Source organism: Canis aureus, chromosome 6, assembly GCF_053574225.1.
Source record: "Canis aureus isolate CA01 chromosome 6, VMU_Caureus_v.1.0, whole genome shotgun sequence".
Lineage (NCBI taxonomy): Eukaryota > Metazoa > Chordata > Mammalia > Carnivora > Canidae > Canis > Canis aureus.
Genome location: NC_135616.1, coordinates 16,736,501 through 16,755,408, shown reverse-complemented (window position 1 = coordinate 16,755,408; position 18,908 = coordinate 16,736,501). Strand labels below are relative to the sequence as shown.

The 18,908-nt window shown below is 39.1% G+C and overlaps 1 protein-coding gene across 2 annotated transcripts in view; it reads right to left on the bottom strand.

The window, feature by feature from the left end:
* The window catches only part of TTC39C (tetratricopeptide repeat domain 39C), a 111,638-nt gene that overhangs the window by 16,835 nt on the left and 75,895 nt on the right, over positions 1-18,908 (bottom strand). The window contains exons 1-2 of one of the 2 annotated variants that reach the window (XM_077900300.1): positions 2,358-2,453; positions 2,109-2,202 (exon numbers count right to left, since the gene is read on the bottom strand). In XM_077900300.1, coding sequence (XP_077756426.1) covers positions 2,109-2,202; positions 2,358-2,438 — 175 coding nt within the window. In that variant the 5' untranslated portion in view covers positions 2,439-2,453. Of the gene's footprint in view, positions 1-2,108; positions 2,203-2,357; positions 2,454-18,908 lie in introns of those variants that run through there. The other variant, XM_077900299.1, reaches the window with a different exon arrangement.

Below are 18,908 nucleotides of genomic sequence, written 5' to 3'. Positions count from 1 at the left end.
CAATGTCAAATTCTATGAGATAGGATATGAAGTTGACATAGTTTATAGTAAAGATTGGGGCTAATTGTGTCCATCTTATGAAGAGTTAAATGTGAAGTAGAGGTGGAGGGGACACAGAAAGTGCAGAAGAAGCCTGAGTTATGACTGCTCTTTCTTGCATTGACCTTCCTAAGCCTTATAAGGTTTAGGTTTTGATCATTTCCAAGCCTCCTTCAGGTGTAACCCTCCATCCTGCCACAGACCTTAAAATGGTGCAAAAGAGGCCATCATCATCACTTTGCAATACAGGCAGGTATCAAATGGTCATGTCACACAACTTAAAACTAATATATTGTATGTCAATTATACTCAATAAAAGTGTGAGGAAAAAAAAGGCAACAACGTCTTAAGAACAAAAAAGGCCACCAAATCTAGGTGTTAATTTGAGTTCTTTGAAATATATTCCATCCTACATTATAGCTGTTACCCAGAGCTCCACCAGGGTTGATGACATAAAAATCTATTTTCCGGATTCTACTTCAGCTCTTCTCTCTAAACCATAACAGGTGCTTAAAACACAGTATTATTTTACCGGGAAGTTCCCAATCTTTAAGCTTGTACTTTAAAAAAAAAAAAATCTAAAAGTATTCAAGAAGAGGGACGCCTGAGTGGCTCAGTGGTTGAGCATCTGCCTTCAGCTCAGGGCATAATCCTGGTCTGAGGATCGAGTCCCACATCAGGCTCTCTACAAGGAGCCTGCTTCTCTCTCTGCCTATGTCTCTGCCTCTCTCTGTGTCTCTCATGAATAAATAAATAAAACCCTGACACAAAATTATGACCACAGCAGATAAACAAATGGCAAGCATCACAGGGTCTTGACCTGACAGGTGGCAAATGCCTCCTAAGCATTCCCCATTTCTTCTTCCCTTCTCTGCAGAGGACCTTGGAGTTCCAATTTTCCCACTGATTGCATCCCTACCTCATCATTTCTCCATTCTCTGGTTCTTCTATTCCCTTTCTAGGTTCTGTATGACGTAACCTTGTCATACTGGGCTGAAACCCTAACAGCATGAACCCCTTATTATATTGTATCATTACTGTTTTTTTTTTTCATTTTTTTTTCATTACTGTTTCAAACCCAACTGTGTGTTGATTCTCCTCAGCATGATAGAGCAACTGCTATATAAAAAGATTACGGAATTGCTAAAATAACAGGACAGGAGAATTTTAGTACAGTCAGCAAAAAATTCATAGTAACAACTTTGGGACAAGAAGGAGAAAGCTGTAAGCAAATATGTATTTCCATGGCTACTTATAAACTTATCTGCAGGAGGGGAGAAGCATAAGGAAGGAGCTGACACATGTGGAGGGCCTTCTGTGTGCTGGGCATCCCACCTGGTGCTCATTCCTACTTCATCTGAACCTCACCACAGCTAGGACAGGCACTTCTCAACACTCATGGCAACCACGAGGCTTACGTAACTTTTCCCAGGCCTCTGAGCTAGTCAGTGGAAGGGCTGGGACTGAGCCCACATGCCCAACTCTCTCCCAGGCCATATTTCTCTTCCCAGGTAAACACTGGAATGGGAAGGAAGGGAAGGAAAGCATAGTTTTGGATTCTAATGTGCAGTCAGATAAAGTAGTTACAAATGAGTTTTATCTGGGACGCCTGGGTGGCTCAGTGGTTGAGCATCTGCTTTGGCTCAGGGCATGATCCTGGTCCAGGGATCGAGTCCCACATCAGGCTCCTCACAGGGAGCCTCTGCCTATGTCTCTGCCTCTCTCTGTGTGTCTCTATGAATAAATAAAAATCTTTTAAAAAAATGAGTTTTAGTCAACTCCTTTAACATGACCTATCATCTTAAAATCAAAATGTTGTAAGGAATGAATAAATTCTAAAGCAGTAGTGACAAACACTGAGATAAGCATCATTGCTTGTCCTAACAGTCTTATTATCACAAAAGGCAGCAAGCATTTTACAAAAATCCAAAGTGAATAGCATTAATAATACAGACGTGCACAAGAATGCATTAAGACTCACAACAGGAAGCTGGACATCCAGCTGGACATCAGTTGAATGCATTAATGCCATTTCATTACAAGAAGCTAGACAGACATTTCATATTTACCAATTTCATACAGACAGACGTGTTGGATTTCTCTCTGATCTACCGCAAGTTCCAAAGCCGTATGGAAAGAAGTCAAGGCACTGTTGATTTGACACTAAAGAAAAAATGAAAATAGAGTTACTGGCTAAAATCTGTCATTAACATTACCATCATCCTAATTCCAAAGCCTCTTCTTCCTTAACAGTTATTTAAACAGATTAAAAGCACAGAAGAGTATGATATCAAAATTTCTGGAACATTCCAATTCACCTCAGTTGTGAGATGAACCGCAGCACAGAGCACTTCTTTTGCTCTAGTAGGAAATTCCTCCAGTGAGGGCTTAGTTCCCATTCACCTCCTAGAGCACACTCTTCAGACTTGTGCCACAGGACTTTGCTCAACTGTAACCGTAATTGCAAATCCAGCCCCTTCTTACCAAATAGGTTCTACACGGACAGGGACTATAATTCACCCTCTGGTGTATACAACAGGCGTACCCCGGACAGAACCACAGCTTCAGTTCCACACAACAATAAGTGAATATTGCAATAAAGCAAGTCAGAGGAATTTTCTGGTTTTCCAGTGCATACAAAAGTTATGCTTATACTATCCTATAGTCTATTAAGTGTGCAATAGCATTGTGTCTAAAAAACAGTGTACATACCTTAATTTAAAAAAAAAAACTTTATTGTTCAAGAATGCTAACCATCTGAGCTTTCAGCAAGTTGTAATCACAGATCACCACTAATATAACAATAATGAAAAAGTTTGAAATACTGTAAGGATCACCAAAATGGGACTCAGAGACATGAAGTGAGCAAATGCTGTTGGAAAAAAGCTGCCAACAGACTTTTAATACAGGGTTGCCACAAACCTTCAATTTGTAAAAAAAAATCCAATGTCTATAAAGTGCAATAAAGTGAAGTACAATGAAATGAGGTGTCTGGACCTGCCCCAGGCCAGGAAGACCCTGGTCAGTCCTGAGTGACTGTGTGAAGCCTCTTTTAGGCTGCCCTCAGCATGCTCTCTGCTCTGTGACCCACTCTCTCTCTGTCCTACAGTCACCCGTAGGATTCCGTATCCAAAATGCTTTATCTGGTTGCTCCTGGTCATCACATCTCCTCTACTAACCCTCACATCTGACTTTTGCGTTCATCTGGCACTGTCCAGATCCCAACAGACTCTCCAATGACTGTTCTTACTTCTGACTAAATACATTTAATATTTCTTTCCACCAAAGACCCCTTTCAAAGTCTGCCAACTTCATGCCAGAGCACCTAAAAAGCATCAAATTCAATCCTAAATACAGCAATGATAGGTGTTAATAAATATAAATCCTAAATGCCCTAAAAATGAGATATACCCTGCTCTCCATGATTCATGTCCAGGGCTGTGCCCTGCCCCCACAGCTGGCACTCAGCTCCCTCTGCTCCACCCAGCCCTCCCTGGGCTTCCCTATGTGCCCTCTCTGTTGCTCCCTGGCCATCCCCTTGCCAGTGCCCTTTCTGCCTCTTCTCACCCACATGGCCAGGCAGGGGTGAAAGCACCATAGAAGAAAGGCTACCACATTCCTTGGCTCCTTCAGTGATGCATGGTCACTGTGTGAGGCCTCTTGGATGCCACACGCCACACTGATGAGTCAGGGAGAGCCTTAGGACAGCCTGTGATTCCAAAGCACCATAAGCCAAACAACTCATTAACCAAGGCCCTGGGTGGATCAATAACTCTGTTCATGCTCCATCGTAATGTTTCATTTTGCCAGAATGGTTCGGACTGTAGTGTTGAATCCCTTATCACCATCCACAAAGGCTAAGGACACACATCTCCACATCAGTGATTCCTGTTCTCAAGGAGGTTAACATCTTTGTAGACGGAATGTGAGAACAGGCCCCAACCCTGTCAGACATTCACACTGGGCTATAAGTACACCGCCACCAAGGTCCCAAAGAGGTGAAAACAATTTTTTTAATGCAAAAATCAATCTTGTATGCTATGTATGTGTGTGCACACGTGCCCACAAGCATGTTGCAGAGTAAGTTAGGTGGCACTGTCTTTCTAGATCAGCAGTTCTTTCCCTGCAGCATACATGCACTCATCTTAGCGTATTTGCATGAAACCATAGTGTTAGGGGTTCTTCTTTGCATGCATCTCTAAGGTCTAATTTCCTGACGCTCAATGATCACACACAGAATATTTCTGGATGAGCCATCGTCCGCAAGCTGTGTCCAGTGGCGGGTACACTGCATGACAATGCAATGCCACTCTGCCCTGCAAATGACCAAAAACTACTTGTGAATGTTAATTAGTGGGCACCTACTAAGTGCCTGAGGTAGTATTGGCTTGAGCTACAAAGACAAATCAGAACAGAATTTTAAAAGGAAGTTTAGGAAAGAAAAAAAAAAAAAGCAAGCAATTCAATCAACATTGTTTCTCTTAGCCCTTTCAAAAAGAATCTGAGGCTGGCATGTATTAGTTTCATTTTCAAATGGAGAAACCAAAATTCAAAGAAGTGAAGTGGTTTGGTCAAGGTCAACAAGCTAGCAATAGGGTAGTATTCACTCTGCTTTGATTGCCTCTAGAATATGCTTTCTTCAGGAAGAGCATATAAAGGTATGATTACACTAAGGGCTTTGAGATGGGGAGAGCATCCTGGATTATCTGGGTGGGCCCTCAATGCAATCACAAGTGTCCTGATAAGAGGCAGGCAGAGAGAGAGAGAGCTGACACACACAGAGGAGGCAGTGTGATCACAGAGTCACAGACTGGAGATGCAGCCTCAAGCCCAAGAGCCACTAGAGCCCACAAAAGGCAGGAAATGGACCGTCCTCCCAGCCTCCAGAGCCTCCACCCCAATCACTTTGATTTCAGCCAGTGAAATAGATTCTGGAATTGTGACCTCCAGAGCTGTATGAGATTAATCATGTCTGCTGTTTTAAGCCACTAAGTCTACGATGATTTATTTCATGGCCTTAGGAAGTGAGTACAGGGGATTACTTTCAAAATTAAAACTGTGAAGAAAGTACCACTGCCCCCCTTCTGTTTGTTATAAGCCATCTGATGGAACTAGAAGGGATGGAGATCATTATGGAGCCTAACAATATTATCCCAAGAGTAATAAGCATAACTACAAAGTTAATTCCAGTTCTAGCCTGATTACTCATTAAAGAATTCCAATGACTAGCCATTAAAACAGTGAAAATAGATTTCCCCTTCGTTTTCACCAAAATAATTTTTTATTTAATTTTATTTAATTATTATTTTTTTGGAGAATGCATGTGCATGAAGAGGGTGAGCAGGAGTGAGGTGGGGAGGGACAGAGGGAGAGGGAGAGAGAATCAAGCAGGCTCTATGCCCAGCACTAGTGCAACTCAGGGCTGGATCTCACAACCCTGAGATCATGACCTGAGCTGAAATCAAGAGTCGGACGCTTAAACCAGTGAGCCACCCAGGTGCCCCTTCATCAAGGTAATTTAAAATAAAAATGATCTAGTAGGAATTTTTTTTGCTATAAATTATAATATCCACAACATAACAGAGAAGGAAGAATTGTCCTCAATTTGATACCTGATTCACAGTTTAAGTTTTGAAGGAACTACATATATGCTGAGCTGAAGAGAATACAGGAAACAGGCTAGTATGAAACAGCCAGGGATCCAAAAATTGGAGGTCAAGTATCATCAAAGCCTTTGCCTGGAGAATTATTGCACAGACACTCTGTATCACAGAAACTACCTGAGGTCTCAGGTTCCTCACTGGTAAAATGAGGAAATAATGTCGGCAAGCATTATCTGCTTCCAGAGGAAGCCATGGGAAACACAAGCACAATTCTTGGCCAAATTAAGTGGAGCATATTTGTTACCAAATTAAAATCAGCACAGTAAAAAAATAAAAAATAAAAAATAAAATAAAATCAGCACAGTGTATAGCTACTGCTTCATTACTACAGAGATACAGTGTGTTTTTTCAGTCATTCAGGACACCTTTCTTGATAGCTGTATTCCTCTGTGCTTTAGTTGCGGCAACTATCCTCAAGACTTGTTCCTCCATTTTACCTTGACTGAATGTTGCTAGTGTGTAGGAAAACTCTGGAAGTTGATTTTTGCATATGTCACAGTCTACTCATGAATTCTCATATGATTTTTAAAAACGTTTCCTCTTGGATTTCTGGGGCACAATATTCAAATCATTTGCAAATAATGGATAGTGTTGTCTTTTCCTCTACAAGAGACTTCTTTAATTGGTGAGAACTATTAGTTAAGATACTATTAGCAAACCACATGCACCCTTGCTTTATGCCTGTCTTTCACGAAGATGTTCTAATGCTCCACCATTAAGTATAGTTTGCAGCACGTTTTTAGTAGATACCATCTTTACCAAATGAAATTCCCTTTCTATTTCTAATTTGCTAATAGTTTGGTTTTCAAAGTGGATTTCAATAAATGCCATTTGGATACCTAGTGATGGTTTTATCAATTACCTCCTTAATGCAGTTTATAACAGAAAGACATTTCCTCATGCCGAACCATGCTCACCTCTTTGAAATAAGCCCTACTAAGGTCATCATTATGCATATGGCACTTAAAAAAATATATTGTTGGATGTGACTTGTTAGTATTTATTTAGATTTTCTATACTCAGAATGACGTTGACCTATATTTTTTGTTCAGTGCTCTCCTCCAGGAGTTGATATCAGGATAATGCCAGAACTTGCACACTTGTAGGAATAATTTAATATTTTCTATGCTCTGGAACTATGTAAATAATTGGTTCACTATAAAGCCATACCTTTCAATTGAATAATTCATTTAAAATGTTTAAAATACCAGAGTGCCTGGGTAGCTCAGTGAGTTAAGCATCCAACTCTTGGTTTCAGCTCAGGTCATAATCTAAGGGGGATGACATCAAGCCCTGCATCAGGCTCTGTTCTCAGCACTGAATCTGTTTGTCCCTTCCCCCCAGCCCCATGCTCCTTTCCCCACTCGTGCTCTCTCTCAAATAAAATCCTTAAAATGTTTAAAATACTGTAATTAAATTTCTTTTAATGGATATACAACATGACAAAGAATATTAAACTTTAGTCAACAGTACCAGATTTCAGTGCCAACTTCATAACCAACAAAATTTTGAACCTTGGGAAATAAATTTATTTATAAATCTCAGGAGATATTGAAATAAATGAATTAATGCACATAAAATGCTCTTAGGGAAGGTACATTGTCTTTAAAAATAGGTCTATCTCGCTTGTTAGTATTGCTGGGAAATAAATCACAATATTGTTTTCCAACATTTAGAAAGATTTGCAATAAATAGCAATTGAGCTTCTCACTATTGTTTTTAGACCACTGGAAGAAATTCTAGATTCTTTCCTGGAGACATAATTAAAAGCTGTTTGAGTTAAGGTTCTACCACAAATATAGAAGTGTGTATTCCTGCCTAACCCAAACACACACATACCTGAAGAGACAGGGGTCAAAGAGAAAGGAAATCTGTAAGTGACCACAAATCACATTTTCCAATTTTAAAAATGTAAGATATTTCCACTACAATATATCTTCCAAGTCCTTTAGAAAGTAAAGATTTCAAAGTACAAATATGAAAATACAAAAAGTCTGAATAATTTTCAGAGTCAGCACAGTAAGATTGGGGTTACTAATGTTACATTCTGTTCTACTGGAAGATTCCCACTAGCAACACCAAGCTGAGAAGATACACTGAATTCAGCTACCAAGCCAAAGGTTTCCTTTCTAGAATTGCAAAAAAAAAAAAAAAAAAAAGTGGAAATGGAAACAAGGCCAAGTCCTTTTGGGGGCCTGACCCAGACTCTAGTGCCAGAAGGACATCAAGTTCCAGACTTCTCTCAATATGAAGGCAAGATTCCACTTCCCAAGCTAACAGTTTCCTTTTGTGCTCCCTCCAAATGGCATTTAACATCAAATGACAGCCCCAGCTCACAAACAAAAAGGTCTCAGCTCAGAGCCATTCCACTGGCATTCAAATAATGTTGGTATCACTCAATTCTGCTGTTAAACACCAAAGAGGATCATTGTTGTGATAGCAAATCAAAGAACATGACAGTGTTCTGTGGACTCAACTGCTAGGAGAGGGTGATGCCCATACAGACCACTCTAATAATCACTTGAAAATTTCCAGCTCTGTTAGACACAGAAGTTTGTAAGTTATAAGCACATCCTTTGAAGAGGTTTCAAGTAACCAGTATGCAGAGTTTGTTAGAAACAGAGTTCCTGAGATGTGTCAAGAATACAATACTTACTCTGCAAGTAGAGCCTGTGTGCATGTGTCAGAGAACAAAAGTGCCACGAGGTCTCTAATATTCACGAGGCACCCAGGTACTAAATATACATGAGACTAAATATACAAAAAGCACTCAATATTCAGAATACTAGGTACACATGAAACGCTAGTAGTTAGGTGGCCTTAATCTGACCATCTACTGGTAACACGCATTCTGGCACCATGTGTCCTCTACCCAAGAAACACTAATAAAACCCCTGAGGGTCGTTTTATCTGTGGCCAGTGATGTGCAGAGTCAAGCAAGACATTACACACTGTACCCCAGGACTCAGCGTGGCCTTTCCGCCTGCCCCTGCACACCATCCTAAGAGCGTTAACCTACGCTATCCTCTTTGCCCTGCTTCTTGCTGTGTTTTACACTGATCGAACCATGTGATTCAAGCCTATTTTAAATTGGCACATGCCTCTTTCGTTTTGAGACCTCTGGGGGAACTTGCTAGCCCTGCACCCGGTAGGGTATCAGGGGCATCTATGTGAAAACAAAGGAATACCCCAAGTGCCTGTGAGGAGACACCAGTTGGCATAAATATGGGCTGAATTATGTCCCCCAAAATTCATATGTTGAGGTCCTAATCCCTAGAATCTCATAGTATATTTAGAGATAAGATCTCTAAGGAGGTAATTACATTAAAATGAGGTCTTTGAGGCAAGCCCAAATCCAATATAACTGGTGGCCTTTCTTTGGGGAGCCATTCTCCTATGTGATGGGAACGGGACAGGTCCTGCTTCTCTGGAAAAACCTTTCTGATCTCAGCAAGAATATGAGCACCTGACCTAAGCTCAGCAGATCATAGTATCTCCTCCTCCCTCCCACTCAGAATCTACTCCTGCATTTTTCTCACAGGTTATGAATGTGGGCAGGTTTGATTTATGTGCATATATAGTACATCTAAGTTACTCTCTATACAAACTATGTAATTTGTATAAATACTAGACTACTTGTCCCAAAGGTTTTATCAATATACATATGTACCAATAGTTTAAAAGAGGCCTATTTACCTAAAACTTTTCCCAACAGAGAATGTTTTTAGTATTTGCCAATTATTTTTACCCTTAATTTCCATCTCTTTGATTCTATCATCAGGGTCATATGTTACTATTTGTGTATCTTGCCTTATGGCTTGTCTGTTAAGGTGTTTTGGCTCTTTTTCTTTTTGTATGTTTATCCTTTTGTGATGTTCTAGGTTTGTTAGAGTTCTATGTTAAGGATGCTAATCCTAAAAAAAAATTAAAAAATTAAAAAAAAGGATGCTAATCCTAGCTTTATTCCTTATGTTTTTAACTTTATGATATTTTGTAATATAGAAGTTCATTTTTATGTCAGTTCCACCAATATTTTGATCCATGTACTATCAATTCTATCAGTCTTTTGTTTGTTGTTTTGGTCCTAGAGTTCTGTTTACACAGTTCTTGATGGGGGAGGGTGGAGCTTTTAATACCACTACACACACGGAATCTATGAATTATGCATAATGAGGGGAACTTTTCAAAATGCCATAAATATGGCTGCTCTCATTCTGACAAAAATCCAGCGGCTAACAAAATAGAACTATCATCACAGCACAACCAAGGGAGGCAAAGGGCAAGAGGCCAGAGTATTCACTCAAGGTTTTTGTGTGTACACACACACAGACATTCACGCTCACACTGTCACACTCACTCTGAAACCCTGCTGTCTGGAAGCCAGGCACTGGTCAAGGCATTTGAGATATGCAGTGACCCAAAGTCCCTGCCTTGAGGAGCCTGCATTCTCATTCAAATGAGGAGAGATAGACAATGAGCCAACAAGTAAAGCACTTTACTCCATGTGTCCAGTGAATAGGAGTCTCTGGGCAGAAATGAGGAGGGGTGGTGAAGAGTCAGGGGGACCAGTGGCAGGAGTGAGGCCAACACATCCAATACACAGTCACACAAGGTCTCCTTGAGAAGGTGAATGAACAAAGTCGAAGGAGGTGAGGAAGTGGCTCTTGCCTCACTCAGCTTCTATTTCCTCCATCCCCCCTGTCCCCAGTCCTCTCCACCCATGATGATGACCACCGCCAGTTCATCTGGCACTTTTATTGCCTTGAGTGATCACCCTTCATGCATTCAACAATGCTATTCATAATTAGATTGTAAGTTTCTTTAGGGGCAGGGGCTTTTTCTACTCCTCTTGGCATCCTCCAGAAGGCCTTTTACATCACAGGCAACAAATCTCTGATTATGCACAAAAAAATGGAATATGGTAGTTATATTTTCAGCACCTCCACATGGATAGCAATTCTCTTGGAAAAGGAGTTATGTAACCAAATCCAGCTCTAATGAATGTAAAACTGAATAATGCACCAGTTACAACATTTCCTTGGTCCCTCAACAGTTACACACATGATGTCAACAAAATCTGTGATGGAAAGTGCTTTATACTGGATTTACAACCCAGACAAAATTCTGTCTAAACAGGAAAAGCCCTGACCAAGCACCATGTGCTAGCACTGTGCCATATCCACATTATGCTATCTAAGGCTGGCATGGGAGGCACTGTCCTCTTTTCACACACAAGGACACAGGCTCAGAAAGCCTGGCCAGTCAGGAAGTGGAAGAGTCCATTTTGAGCTAAGTCTGATGCTTTTTCAGCTATACTATACCATGCTGCTTTTTAAAATGACAGGGAACTTACGTGAAAAATAGCAGTAAATTTAAAAGAAATGTGTGTATATTAACAATGGTAGCAAATAACTAAAATTAGGGATGCCTGGGTGGCTCAGGGGTTTAGTGCCACCTTCAGCCCCAAAGTGTGATCCTGGAGATCCAGGATCGAGTCCCGCATTGGGCTCCCTGCATGGAGCCTGCTTCTCCCTCTGCCTGTGTCTCTGCCTCTTTCTCTGTGTCTCTCATGAATAAATAAATAAAATCTTTAAAAAAAAAAAAAAGAATTAAAATTAACAGTGTAGAAGATGCAAAGAATTACCTCAGAAAAATGAAGACCATGGAAATACACTAATCTACAGAAAGTCACACTACTCAAAAGTCAATTCAAGATAAACAGATACACCAAGAAAATCAATGGAGAAGATCCACTATCCACAGAGATTGGCATGAGAGGAACAGAAGCCGTAGGCAGGAAAGCAACTGAGAAGTTTTCCTATAACTGAATCGCATTCTCTATAAAGGATGGCAAATAGGCAAGCTTCCTATATATTTTCCCCCCACAAAGAGGAATTAAAGACAAGTTGTAAAAAGCTGAAGCAATCCCAGGTACTTCATTTTGAAGATTAAAGAACCATAAAAACATTTTTATGACAGTTCTGTTGAGATACATTTCACATCAGAAAACCCATCCTTTTAATTTATACAATTAAGGTGCACCTGGGTGGCTCAGTTGGTTAAGCATCTGCTTTCAGCTCAGGTCATGATCTTGATCAGGTCTGAGAATCAAGCCCCATGTTGGGCTTCCTGCTCAGATGGAAGTCTGCTTCTCTCTCTGCTCCTCCCCCACACCGCTCATTCTCTCTATATATTATAAATAAAATCTTTTTAAAAAGTAAAATAAAATATATAACTAAGCAGCTTTTAGTATATCCACAGAATTATAAAATTTGAAAGCTGGGGGGAACCTTAAAATTATGTAGTCTAGTGTTTCTCAAAGTGGATTCCACTAAACCTTTCAGGTCTCATAGGCTACTGTATAAAAATGAATTTTCTAGGTCAAACAAACTGGATAAACGTGGACAACATACCTGCATACTCTAGCTCCCTCACAGTGCAAAACTAAAATCTCTGAGCAGTCTTGGCATATCTGGATTTGCCTGACATGGCACCTCTTTTTTTTTTTTTTTTTGGCACCTCTTTTCATGGAACGTGTCCAAACTAGTCCCTCAAATCAGGACTCCAGGGGAGATGCTTTGGAAAAACGAATTTTCCAAGGGAAGAAACAGTGACAGAGAATGCTGACTCCCTTGACTGAGACCTTATAGCTCCTTCATGTTGTCTGGCCTATGAGCAGCCATTTGGAAGGAGATAACATCATTTTTTCTTTTTTTAAAGATTTTATATATTTATTCACAAGAGACAGAGAGAGAGAGGCAGAGACACAGGCAGAGGGGGAAGCAGGCTCCCTGAGGGGAGCCAGATGTGGGACTTGATCCCAGGTCCCCGGGATCATGGCCTGAGCCAAAGGCAGATGCTCAACCGCTGAGCCACCCAGGCGTCCTGAAACTATGTCTTTATTGTTTATGGCAGAGCCAAACCAGATCTTCAGACTTAGTTCAGTGCTCTTTCTACAGTACTACATCTCAAAAGCAACAGGACAACAGATTCCCAAAGCTAACAAGCCCTCTATCAGACACCGTGGAGAAACGAAGACCATCACACCAAACAAAGCCAGGCACAGATTCAAGAATTCCATGTGCCTGTGCATTGAGTCCAAAATTATAAAGACAAACAGGAGAGTTCAATATGATGCTATGAAAAAATATAAAATTTCATACATGAGCTCTGGACTAGGGGTAGGTAAAAGTGAGCCATACTCTTCCCTAAAACCAGACTCTGTCACCTCTCCAGGAAGAGTTTACTGTATTCTCCTTGACATCAAGAGTGAGGGACAAAGGACTGGAACACTGTATAGATATGCAAACCCATGTTTAAAATAGGAGATAAACAAGTAAAACATTAAACTCCTCTTTCGGATTTAAATCCTTTCAATTGGATTTAAAGAAAAATCTATTCAAAAACAGGTAAGCAGAAATGAAAACAAGAATATACACAATCCTGAAAGGCAAAGGAAAACAATGCACATGGATCACATACACAATTAAATATGAACAAGGAACTCCTCTATGAGAAAGGAGATTTGGGTTGAGAAACAAAATCAAATGATCTCGTTTCCCTAAGTCACTCCTGTTCCACCCGCTTCTCTCCACCACACGTTCCAGCCCCACTGAGCTTGAATCCCACAGTAGGTAGCCTCTTCTAGGCTTTGGGTTTGAAGGCAGGCTAATCCCCCATGCTCTCATCTCTACCTTCAAACTCCCACATACGCTTCAACAGCCTGACCTCTAATATTCATGAGGCACCTGGGTATTAGTATGGGCATCACCCTTCACTTCTGTGTTGTCTTTCCCAGCTATGAAAGTGGCACCATCGGTGAGCCAAGCATGCCTTTCCTTCCAGTAGGCCCGTGTTTATGTTTCAAAGCCTGGCCACATCTCCATCTGCTTGCTGCCTGCCTGCTATGCAGTAAGGCTCTTCCCATGCAGGAGACTGTCCCCACAGCTCTGCAGGCTTAATGGCAGCCCTGTCATCATCCCAGCCAATGATGACTAGCACTCATTCAGAGCTCCATGATCAGCACAGGCTTCCCAGTTTACCACATCACTGAATCTTAAAAGCAAAATCAAGCCCTAGGTTCCCTTAGCTCTGGAGCTACGGCAGAGGATGAGGGCCACACAGAGACTCAAACAAACCTACCAGACAATTTACATAATATATGAGATCAATCGTAACAACAAAAGACACTGGCCAATGAACATTTTATAGCCCTAAACCTTCAGGAAGCCTAAAGGAAAGCTGTTTCTTCTACTCACAACACTGCTGACACCAGCTGTGTGGGTTTTCCACAGCAACAAATCCCCCAATTCTCTCCTGACATCAACTGGGGGTCCTCCAATTTAATACAATTCTAATACTAGAATTGTAAATTGAAGTGAGTGGAGTCCTCTTCAGTTAGGGTCTCAGTCTTACAGGATTCAGGCAAACACTTTACTTATTATTACTGGCTCATTATTAAGGATTTTATAAAGGATACACGTGAACAGCCAGAGGAAGAGATACATAGGACAAGTTCCAAAAGGGTCCTGAGCATAGAAACTTCTGTCCCTTGGAGTTTGGGATGTGCCACTCTCCCAGCATATGGATGTTTAACCTATCTGGAAGCTTTCTGCACCCCATCATGTAAGGATTTTAATGAAGGATCCACTAGTTAAGTTTGATTGATTACATCATTTCTCTAGGTAACTAACTCAATCATACCAACCAGCCCCCATCCTGAAGCTACCTAGGAGCTACCAGTCAGCGCATTAATACAAACCCAGGGTAAAGTTGAAAAGAGCTTCTTATGAGTAACAACACACTCTTCTATCACCTCTCGGGAAATTCCAAGGTTTTAGAGCTCTGTGCCAGGAACTAGGGACAAAGACCAAACATATTTCTTATGACAGCACAATATTATTAGTCCCCAAGCCCTTTCAAGTAAAACAAAATGCAAGCTAAGTTTCAAAGAATACAATATAATTCCTATCTATATAAGAACACTAATGTTTCACTATTAAAAGAAGTATATATGGGTGCTGGGCCGGCTCAGCTCAGTGTCTACCTTCGGCTCAGGTAGTGATCCTGGAGTCCCAGAATCCAGACTGGGCCCCACTTCAACTCCCTGCTCAGTGGGTAGTCTGTCTCTCCCTCTCCCTCTGCTCCTCCTCCCAACCTTTGCTCTTTCTCTGTCAAATAAATAAAAATCTTTAAAAATTTTTTTAAAAAGAGGAGTATAAAGTTTTTTAAAAATGAATTTTAAAACAAGCTAAATTAAAGAAAACTAGAAATAAAATGGAGGTAAAAAACAAACTGATAAAAAAAAATCACATCTAAAAGCCAGGGTAAAAATAAAATAAAATTAAATTAAATTAAATAAAAATAAAAGCCAGTATAACCTCAAAGCCCAAACATAAAATAAACACAAACTTATAAAATAATACAAATAAAGTAGCACAAAAAATACCACAAGTAAAAAGTAACACCATACTTTTACATATTAATAGTATTGGCTTATTTTTTTTTTTTAAAGTAGGCTCCACACCCAGCATGGAGCCCAATGCAGGGCTTGAACTCACAACCTTGAGGTTAAGATCTGAGGTGAGATCAAGAGTCAGACATTTAACTGGCTGAGCCACCCAGGTGCTCCAGTACTGGCATATTAAGTAATACATGGAAATTTAAAAAGTGCAATAGAAAATGAAAATGCATATAATTTTCAATATTAAAGCATTATTGAATAAATGCTATTAAAAATTGATTTCAAATGGGTACTTGGTAAGGAACAGAAAAATATGTTAAATGTTTAGTGATAGTTTCATTACTTTAAGGGACCTGCTTCTCCAAAATGTAAAAAAGATACTCTATTAATCAACTCATTCTTTTTTTTTGTTTGTTTTATTTATGATAGTCACATCAGAGAGAGAGAGAGAGAGAGAGGCAGAGACACAGGCAGAGGGAGAAGCAGGCAGGCTCCATGCACCGGGAGCCCAACGTGGGACTCGATCCCAGGTCTCCAGGATCGCGCCCTGGGCCAAAGGCAGGCACTAAACCGCTGCGCCACCCAGGGATCCCTAATCAACTCATTCTTAAAAAATAATAGATTTTTAAAGCCCAGTAAGAATAAGCCTCCTTGGATATTTATATTTACATTTATATTCACATTTAAATACATACTATTTGCTAATAAATTACATATAAAACATACTGTCCAAAAATAACATTACATAATACATATGTGTGTGTATATATATAATTTATGAGCAAATAAAGGCTAAAGAACATTGGATTAAGAAAGAAGGCCTGACTTCTAGTTCCTCCTTAATTCCAAAATAACTATGTACACGTGCAAATACTTATGTTGTTTACTATAGACAGGACAGGACAGATGTACACACAAAATAATTATAAAGTCTAATAGAAATACAAGGACATGTCTAAATTAGCAGATATCCTTAGAAATGAATAAGAAATATTCTATATATAATATCAATTAAATTTCCCTATAATATAAACTGACAAACTAATAATTTAGTATATATATACATATATATGAGAAAAGTGGATAAAAATACTAAATAGGTATTTTTGGGTTTTTTAAAGATTTTTTTGGGGGGGGGAGAGAAAGAAACCACAAGCAGATTCCCCATTGAGTGCAGAGCCTGATGCAGGGCTCAATCTCACAACCCTGAGATCAAGACCTAAGCTAAGATCAAGAGTCATACATTTAATTAACTGAGCCACCCAGGCACCCCCCTAAGTAGGTATTTTTAAAGGCAGTAGTGATATGTTATTCAGAGGATTATAAAATCACAATTATCAAAGCTAAAGAACATTTATTTAAAAACATCTATAAAAGGCGGAATATAAAGACATCTCAAAAATAGATGCCATCTGAACCTTTTCTGAACATAACACTATGAAACTAGAAATCAACCATGAGAAAAAAAATCTAGAAAGAGCACAAATACATGGAATTTAAATAACATGCTAGTAAACAATGAATGGATCAACCAAGAATTCAAAGAATAAATCAAGAATCAAATAGAAACAAATGAAAATACAATGGTTCAAAATCTTTGAGATGCGCAAAAATGGTTCTAAGAAGTTTATAGCAATACAGGCCTACCTCAAAAAGCAAGAAAAATCTCAAACCTAATCTCACACCTAAAGGAGCTAGAAAAAAGAATCCAAACTCAACAAAAGGAAGGAAATAATAAAGGTTAGAGCAGAAATAAAGGATATAGAAGCTTAAAAAACCAGTAGAATGGATCAATGAAACCAGAAGCTGGTTCCTTGGGGGAAAAAAAATATATATATATCAACAAAATTGCTAAACCTCTAGCCACACTCATTAAAAAATAAATAAATAAATAAATCCAAATAAAATCACTAATGAAAGAAGAAAAAAAAACCAACACCACAGAAATACAAATAAATCTAACAGAATACTACGAAAATCTATGTGCCAATAAACTGGACAACAGAAGAAATGGATAAATTCCTAGAAACACATAACCTACCAAAACTAAAGCAGAAAGAAGTAGAAAATTTGAACAGACCAATCCCCAGCAATGAAATGAATTAATAATCAAAAAACTCCCCAAAAACAAAAGTCCAAGATCAGATGGCTTCACGGGCAATTCCCACCAAACATTTAAAGAACAGTTAGTACTATTCTTCTCAAACTATTTCAAAAAATACAAGAGGAAGGAAAACCTTCAAATTTATTCTATGAGGTATTACTCTGATAACAAAACCAGATGAAGTCACCACAAAAAAGAGAACTACAGATGCCAAAATCCTCAACAGAATATTAGCTAATAGAATCCAACAAGATATTTTAAAAAATCATATACCACAATCAAGTGGAATTTATTCCCAGTATACAAGGGTGGTTCAATATTTGTAAAACAATCAATGTGATACATCACATCAATAAGAGAAAGAATAAAAACCATACGATCATTTAACAGATGCATTTGACAAAGTACAACATCCATTCATGATAAAACCCTCTACAAAGTAGGTCTACAGGGAATATGTCTCAACACAATAAAGGCCTCATATGAAAAACCCACAGCCAACATCATAGTCAGTGGTGAAAAACTGAGAGCCCTTCCCATAAGAGCTCTTCCCATAAAGTTGGGACCAAGACAAGGATGTCCACTCTCCCCACTTTTATTCCAACTTGTGGCTGAAAGTCCTAGCCACAGCAATCAGATAACAAAAAGAAACAAAAGGCATCCAAATCAGTAAGGAAGAAGTAAAAAGCTCACTATTTGCAGATGACATACTATATGTAGAAAACCCTAAAGACTCCCCTAAAAAGCTACTCGAACTGATAAATGATTTCAGCAAAATCACAGGACACAAAAACCAATGTACAGTAATCTGTTGCATTCCTATACACTCATAATGAAGCAGCAGAGAGTGAAATTAAGAAAACAATCCCATTTACAATTGCACCAAATACAATTAAATACGTAGGAATAAACTTAACCAAAGAGGTGAAAAACTTGTACTCTGAAAAGTTTAAGACACTGATGAAAGAAATTCTAGATGACACAAAGAATAGAAAGACATTCCATGCTCATGGGCTGGAAGAATAGATATTGTTAAAATGTCTATACTGTCCAAAGCAGTCTACACATTTAATGCAATCCCTATCAAAACAGCAACAGTATTTTTCACAGAATTAGAATAAACAATCCTAAAATTTGTATGGAACAACAGAAGAGCTCAAATAGTGAACTTGAAAGAAAAAAAAAAAAAAACGGAGGTATCACAATTCCAGATTTCAAGTTATATCATAAAGCAGTAGTAATTAAAACAGTATGGTACTGGCATAAAAACAGACACATAGATCAAAGGAATAGAACGAAAATATGCCCACAATTACATGGTCAATCAATCTTTGACAAAGCAGGAAAGAATATCCAACGGGAAAAAAGACAGTCTCTTCATCAAATGGCGTTGGGAAACAGTACAGCCACATGTGAAAGAATGAAACTGAACCACTGTGTTTCACCATATAAAAGGAAAACTAAAAATGGATTAGATACCTAAATGTGAGACCTGAAACCATAAAAGTCCTTGAAAGGAACACAACATAGGCAGTAATTTCTCTGACACTAGCCATAGCAGCATTTTCCTAGGTATGTCTCCTGAGACAAGGGAAATAAGTTAAAATAAGCTATTGAAACATCAAAATAAAAAGCTTCC